The sequence below is a fragment of the Sinocyclocheilus rhinocerous genome, unplaced genomic scaffold (assembly GCF_001515625.1).
Source record: "Sinocyclocheilus rhinocerous isolate Xijiao unplaced genomic scaffold, SAMN03320098_v1.1 scaffold2780, whole genome shotgun sequence".
In the NCBI taxonomy this organism is placed as follows: domain Eukaryota; kingdom Metazoa; phylum Chordata; class Actinopteri; order Cypriniformes; family Cyprinidae; genus Sinocyclocheilus; species Sinocyclocheilus rhinocerous.
In genome coordinates this window covers 185,882-194,128 of record NW_015628683.1, presented here as the reverse complement: position 1 = coordinate 194,128, position 8,247 = coordinate 185,882, and the positions used below count along the sequence as shown (strand labels likewise).

Genomic DNA, 8,247 nt, shown 5'->3' with positions numbered 1-8,247 from the left:
ACCGTAAATATATGAAAACTTAATTTTTGATTAGTAATATGCATTGCTAAGAACTTAATTTGAACAACTTTAAAGATGATTTTCTCAATATTTAGATTTTTTTGCTCCCTCAGATTCCAGATTTTCAAATAGTTGTATCTCAGCCAAATATTATCCTATCCTAACAAACCATACATCAATGGAAAGATTATTTATTCAGCTTTCAGATGATGTATAAATCTCAATTTCATAAAATTGACCCTTATGACTAGTTCTGTGCTCCAGGGTCACAAATGTGGCACGACGGTTATGGATGGACGGATCTCATCCTGCAGATGTGAACTCGGATATGAGTTTGGCTCTCCTGCCTGTAAAATATGATGCCAACTCATTCATAAGGCCACTAATACAGATATTCCTGCATCTGTAGGCTGCTTGATATGCAGATGTGAACGGATTGTGATTCAGTAAGAATGAAACGAACTCCAGTCTGCTCATTAATGCTTGAGTTTCAGGATAAGAATGCAATCGTCTCACCGGAGGTCACTGGAATAAAAGCTCAACATTCCGACTCTATTCCCATGTGGAATTCACACAGATTCGAGCTCTCGTTTACTGTGCACATGAAGGTCACGAGCGCACTGCAATCACAGTGGCATGAAGCACTATAAACGCTTGTGCACCTGTCTCTCTGCGGAGATCTGTTATGTCTTCAGACATCGAACGCTGTCTCTATCTTTAGTCTGTTTATAATGTGCTGCTGTTGGGACACAGAACAGCAGTCGGCGGCACGAACAGGCCACACGGATATGTGTAGTGTCACGGACGAATGACCTTTTACACAGTCATATGCGAGCGTAAATTCATGACCCTTGACTACTGGTGATATATATTTCACCATGGCAGTATTTTAATTCCCCGCACAGATATTTTCTATATCTGAAGACCTGTTTTTAGCAGCATGTCTGACAGAGAGAGAATGTTCTTCGGAAGTGATTCCATGTTTATGGGAGTTTTGGGGATTAAAGTCAACATGAAATGACATTCACAACCCATTGTACTTGTATTTCTGCAATGAAAGTGTGAGAATAAATGTAGGATGGGACTTCCCATGATGAAGTGATCAGACGGTGTGGGTGGATTGATGATGTCAGCTGTAATATTAATGGCAAATCGTTCACAATAAGAACATGAATGAAGAGAGTCAATGTTGATTTCATGTTGACTTTAACAGCGCCAGAAGAAAATGACAGAATTATCCTACAGTCAAATCATCCGCAACCCTTCAGATCTCTGGTGCCGCTGTGTAAATGTAATTCCCCACGGATCTCGAATGCGATCAGATGGCTTCACAGCTCTGAGTACAGGGAGTTTCCAGAACTGAATTTCATAAGAAACTGTTCCCTGCTCCGACTTAAAATTAAAACACGAGAGAGCCAAGACCACCAAACAGTACATGGCTCTGTTCCAAAACACAGTGAGCTGCATTGCTGATTCCAGTTAAGCATGATGCATGTTGCTAAACTTACAACAAAAAATACACATTGGACTACACCGTTTATATCAATGCTTTTCTGTATTGAATACATTGCATTTATAATCAACAAGTCTTTGTCCGCCATCATGGATGGAAAGTAGATTGTCGCAATGCATTCTCAGATCACGCCTTCTCTGAAAAAAAAATGAATTAGAATTTTAAATTTGGCCAAAAGAAGGTGTCTTAGAAGGCAGCAGATAATTTGAAACAATGAGGGATGCAGCTGTGATGCCTTAAAGTGCTGCCTATGTAGGCATCTCACGAGTTTGGAACAGAGCCTCTGACTTATTTTTATCAGGCGTCTCACCATTCTTGTGCACAACATGGATGGTTCACAGACTAAATATCTGACTTGAAAACAGCTCTTTTCCCAGCTTTAGGATGTTTTCCGCAAGGATTTCTCAAAGAGGAACCTCATTTGTTACCTCTCTCGCTCGGCACAATCTCACATATCAGCTCCATCAGAACCCAGCAGAGCTCAAACAAAGCCCAGTTTCTCTCGAATGGCCTCTTTCTTTCTCTCTCTCGTCCACAAACTCATTCAGAACAGCTCACAATGATACACAAAGATATTTTTCTGACCGAGGAAAGAGACGTTTGAGTTCGGAGGAATTTACAAGCTGTCAACAGACCAAAAAATGTGGCATTTGTGCAATGAGTTTTCTTGTTTTGATTCTGAAGTGCAAGCAAGAAAGTCTGTGCACCAATGAGTCTGATCGCACACACACACACACACACATTCACTCTCTCTCACACACACAGTTTTGTACAGTGAACACAGGAGGCGTTGAGTCTCTCAAAGAACGCTGGGAATCATTCATGTAAACATTGACCAAAACAGAAAGGTTTGCTGTTGGTCTCTGCAAGGCCTGCATTCACATATTGGACGGTGTTGGATGTTGGGACCAATGAGAGAGAGAGGAAAGAGAGGAACAGGACAGCGTTCTCTTCTCTCCCTCTCTGTTCCCCTTCCTTACTGTCAAACCATCTTTGGCCCTCATTCTGCTCTACGCGCCTCCTAGGTTGGACTGCTTGGCATAAGGGTTCTCCAACAAGTAGCGGTAGTGATCGTAATTATCCAACATGTATTTGGGGGCATACATGTGCTCCTTAGAGTCCGATGGAGGGTACTCTTGCACGGAGCCGTCGAACCAGCCCCCGGTTCGGATCAGCTCCCTTATATAGCTGAGATCGCGCTTGTCCTCGTAGTCGCCCCAGCGAGGAAAGTCCCCGTTCTGGGCCGAAATGAGTTTGAAGTGAATTCCCTCTGGCGTGAAACACCAGGAGCAGTGCCAGCCTGCGAAATGGAACGGACTTCCAATCGACCACTGCACCAAGATGTGGCCGGTGTCGTTCTCGTACTTCCGGAATCCCGGCATGGTGTAGTACTCCCGCCGCCGGAGCCGAATCCCATCGTTGTCGTAGACGTCCCTCAGCATCCCGACGGTGCATCCGGAGACCACCTCGAGGGAGCCCAGCTGCTTCCAGAAAAATCCGTACAGGGACTTCCGCATGTGGATGGCGAAAGGCTCCGTCCAGCCATCGAAAAGCTTAAGGAAAAGGATTCCCTCCTGAGCCGGGATCTCGTCTGCATCGTTGATGAGAAAAACATCGTCGGGCCGTGAGCCTGCGATCCGCGCCATGCCGTCGCGAGTCAGGAACGTGCGCAGGTAGTCATCGGCGATCCATCCGTCCTGTCGGCCGCCCTCTGGGAAATGGTCCAGGAAGACATAGAGGATCTTGTGGCGTACGTAATCATACGTTCCGTTGAGCAGCATATGCAGGAACCTCAGTGGACGCCTCTCTCCGTACGCCGTGAAGTTGGACTCACACACGAGGAAGAGATCCACGGCCCGGATGAGCTCGCGGAAGCGCACGTGCAACAAGTCAAACTCGTGGTTCACGTTGATGGCGTTTATGACGCGTCGAGGCGTCTCGCGGGGGGTCAGTCTCTCTTTCGTGGGCAGATTGGAGTGGTACACCATAGTGGGCACTCCGCAGTAAGGACCGTGCCATCCCGGCCGACAAACGCACTTCACAAGTCGCTTGCCACGCTTGGGCTTCCCTCGAGCAGCTCCGGACTCCTCCACTGATTTCGCTGGAGTCTTCGACTCGTCTGGCTTCTGCAGTATTCTCCGCTGGCCGAGGCCAGCTACGCTGGGTCTCGCTTTCAACGTCTCGTCTTTAGGCGGAGCCACCTCCGTGCCCTGACGGAAGCACAGAGCGCCTGCTTTGGTGCGGACGAAATAAGGGGAGCGGTCATCCTGGAGGACGTGGGTGCGGCGGTGCAGGCCGCCCAGGGATTCCAGCGGGTCTGGAGTCGAGGCGTGACGCGGCTGAAGCTTGTTCACCGCAGCGTCTCTCTGCGTCTCGGGCTTCTGGTTGGTCGGGCTGCTGGGCTGCCAGGCGATCAAACCTCCCTTATGGACCTGATTAATGAAGAACAAGCCCCATGAGAAGACAGCAGAATCTGGACACAAGTTTCACTGACTCTTAGGGTGATGATACACGGGGAAACTTTTTGAGCGATGTTGCCGGGCAACATTAACATCAACAGGCAACCAGGTGAGACACAGGGCCAACGACCGATCTAAAATATCCAGATAGAAATTTGTTACCCATTCTCAATGGGATAGTGCCCAAGCAACAGTGCTCAAAAAAGTTGCCCGGCAAAACTGCTCAAAAAGTTGCCATGAGTATCATCAACCTTAGGGCTAAACGGATGACACAAATCATTAAAGCAATAAGCCCCGTGAAGCCGTGGTTTACAGTGAATTTATAACAGCTAAGGGCCGTTGTTAGTTATTTGCCGAGCAACAGACAAACGTAAACAAAGGTGTATGTTTGTAGTGTAATGTACAACAGCTTCGAACGCGGCTCAGCCAATCAGAATCAAGGACCGGAACTATCCGATTTATAAAATTCACTTGATTACAGCGGGCCGTGTTCTAGTTCTAGTAGCGAATCCACCACATTCTACATCTCAAGCGAATTGCACAGCATCAAATATACTTTTATTTTCATGTGCCAAAGCAAACAAAAGTGAGCATCTGACTGCTTAAAACTTGCTCATTATGAACAACTGTCGTGAAAAACTTGAGACACAATGGGAGTCTAATGTTGTAATCAACACAGTCACAATCAATAGTGGAAGCAGTAATCACAATCTTGAATATTTATTAGCCACACTGATTGTTTAAATACCTGGACCACTCAAAATTCAGAATGATATGTATATAATTATTTTATGCATTATATTATGTATGTATTGTTATTCTCTTGCATGTTTTAGCTCTTTGGCTCACAACATTAATCTGTTTGTTTGGGTGACCCCACGTCAACTTTTGACTTAGTGTAATGGTTGACCCTAACCTAGGGCTGGGCGACTTTTGACCAATTATGGATTTTTTACGATTTTTAACTAGTCAACTTGAAAATGTAACTACAACATGATTAGACTAACTTTTTCTTTATTAACCATTTTATTTTTATTAACTGAAAAATCGTTCAGCCCAGCCCTATCCTAACCTGCCCAATCGGATGAGTTGGGGGGCGGGACTATCTGTCTGACTGACCAATGACAGACGGGGGAGTGTTTGTTTGGTGCAGAAATCACACATGACTTCACAGAAGAGCAGCGCTGGTACCTCTGTCGTCCCCGAGCTCCTGCGCTGCGGATCTTCAGGTCTCTTCCACGGCTGTGGTGCTTCAGGTTCTTGTCCGGTGTCGAGCTCCAGGCCTCCTCCGGCTCGGGGCTTGCTGTGGACCAGCCGAGGCCCTTCCTCCGGAGACGCGCTGGACAGCAGGGTGCTGCCCTCCTTCCAGAAGAAACCAGTGACCATGATGAAGGATTTGATGTTAGGGTAAGGTGCGGACAACTCCCTCAGCAGGGACACGTAGTGGAGAGCCTTGTAGTAATGCAGGAAGGAAATGACACACAGTCCCACCGTGCAAATCAAGAAAACCCTGTGACGTCTCATTTTCATCCTGAGAAACAGAGTTTAGAGAGATTTAGATTTGGAACAGAAATGATTACTGATGAACAATCTTACGAATTCATATTCAAGTGCTAAATTCAGTGCGATATTAGCTATGTTTCCACCACCCTGTTTTTATGAACATTTTGAAGTATCGCATCAGAAACAAGTGATGGAAAGCCAAATCCCAAATCCCTTAATTCTCAAAAATGTTTTTATGCTCGCTTGAGGTGGTTTTTGACTTTTTGAGGGTTAATGCGAATAACGGAAGAGGGAAACGCATTTGCCAAATAAATTCCTCCATGCACATAAAAAAAAAGTCATGCAACTTTGCACTATGGGACGGCAAAACCTGACTAACCAGTGGACCGATCTCGCTGCGCAGCATCTGAAATGTTATAGTCATTCTAAAATGCCCTTACTGTCTTACACGACTGCTTTCACAAACAGCAGACATCCGCCTTTGAAAGCAACTTTTATATTGTTTCGCCTGCTCGCTCTGAGGCACAAGTAATTTATTATACAAGTAGGCTTCTCCTACTTTTCTTAGTGATATTTAGTGCCAGTTTATCAGGAAGTGGCGGTTTTGTTCTCTTTGACTCGATGGATGGAAACGACACTTATTCGCAAATGCTTTATGCGATATTCCAATTTATATTACGCACATAAGTTAACTTTGGATGGAAACCCTGCTATTGATAACGAAGTTGGTCTAGTTAAGCTTCATTGTACATGGAGTTTCTCTGTGCATTCGACAATATTTTTTATAAGCTCCTGCAAAAATCACACAAATGACGGAGAAGCAGTCACAAATATATTTGGGAACTGGAAATGTGGTTGATTGGAATACATGTCAGATTATATGAATGTGTAAACAAACACAGACAAATCACAATATATGGGAAGCAATCGGTTATCAGAGTGCCTCCCAAGACGTCTAAAGTTTATTTGGAGTGCATCATAACTGCTTCAAAGTGCATTTTGTGGCATTATCCTCACTGGAACGCTGTAAAGTGCTCAGGGATCACGGTTAGATGAGACGCTCATGAACGGGTTTCTCTCCAGCCTTTCAGAGCAGCTGAAGAACAGAAGCTGCTCAGTGTGTTTGACCTTCCAGATCATCAGTGAGAGTAACAAAACACCTCATGAGAATCAATTATTCCCACAGAATCCCCATCGGACACTGAGTTCAGTTCAGATGAGTGTGTGTGTGCATGGCACGTGAACGCAAACACTTCTACTCGTGCTTATTTTTGTACGTTGCTGCATTCTGAAATGCAAGCACGTGTTGCATTCTCAGCGCTCGCTGCCACAGCATTTGAGCAGTGGGGTTTGTTACCGTCAGACCCACACACGATTGCATGTGAAGTATGTACAACGGTGTTTGAGCAAGTATGCATCTGAAACATCCTCTGATTCTGTGCCACATGAACCGAGAAACTCCCGTCAGACTCCAAAGCAAATAAACAGATTTCCCGGACCAGACATGTTGTACAGGAAGAGGCCAGATTAGCAAAGCAGCTGGTAAATAAATACCCAGCTAACCGAGTTAATGAGAGGAACAGAGCGCTCAGCAGCGATGTGATTGGACAATCAGGTGTTCTAACGCAGGAAGCACTGTCCAATCACAACATGCGGCAGCGGGTGGCAATGCAGCGTTCGCAAGACACAAATAAACTGACGCATCATTGTGGGCAGAGGAATAAAAAGAGGAACAACCGGCAGCCAAATTGGATTTAACACAATCAAACTCCTACACAGTCAAACTCCTACACACACACACACACACACACACACACAAATAGATTCACTCTGTGACTTCTCACTTCACAGGATTTCAAACCAGTCGAAGTGCAGCCTGGTTTTTAATTTTGTTCACATACAGAGAGAAACTACATGAATTCAAGGGTCTTCAGATGCATTTTTTAAAAGTTGAAATAGTTTTAACATGAAATTGCATCCTAAAAACGCTCACAATCACAGACATGCATGTGACGCACATTTTACGTGAAAACGAGAGACGAAAGACTCTTACACGAAAGAGTTAAACTGGCAATATACTGTACACAATTTGGTGTTGTACTTATTTCAACAAATGCCAAATAGTGCAGAATCTCTGGTCAGACTCCTGAAGGCCAGTTCATGTTTGTTTCATGTCTGCAGAAGCTCTTTGACCAAACACTGTTATTTAATAAAGATTTGACAAGACAGTGTGTGGAACATTAAACCATCTACAGTCACATGATCACAACAGATCTGCTGAGTCACATCTGACACCTTAGAGAGCAGTTGTGTCAGATCACACACACACACTCACACTCACACACACACACACACACACACACTCACTCACTCTCTTGTATGGAGTAAATAAGCTCATGTCTGTCTGCGTCTGTCTCTGATACGACTTCGATTTTTCCACAAGAGGAAACAACAGGCTGCGGTCACATCAGGACACTCACCGACTCGCCTTTAAGGGACTGAGTTAGTCTCAGATCTACAGCACACACTCACACAAGCTCGCTCCGGTTCAGTCCAGTCTGGACGCTGTGATCCAGCTGCAGCAGAGCGTTTCTTATTCTTTGTGAGCTTGAAGTCCAACACAATACAGGCACGTTCATGGACATCAGCAAACATCTGCTCAGATATAAACACACAGACACTCGAGAGCTCCACAAACATTATAAGCAGAGTTTATGTGAGTCAGGCAGACGATATCTGGCACATAAATGCACTAAACCACTGTGACCGTAG

General features: G+C 45.2%; 1 protein-coding gene across 1 annotated transcript in view; it reads right to left on the bottom strand.

The window, feature by feature from the left end:
- Window positions 1–241: 241 nt before the first annotated feature.
- Window positions 242–8,247, bottom strand: part of mgat3b (beta-1,4-mannosyl-glycoprotein 4-beta-N-acetylglucosaminyltransferase b) — a 21,638-nt gene continuing 13,632 nt past the window's right edge. Inside the window, exons 2-3 of the mRNA XM_016549639.1 lie at window positions 5,164–5,503; window positions 242–3,945 (exon numbers count right to left, since the gene is read on the bottom strand). Coding sequence (XP_016405125.1) covers window positions 2,524–3,945; window positions 5,164–5,502 — 1,761 coding nt within the window. The 5' untranslated portion in view covers window position 5,503 and the 3' untranslated portion in view covers window positions 242–2,523. The remainder of the gene's footprint in view (window positions 3,946–5,163; window positions 5,504–8,247) is intronic.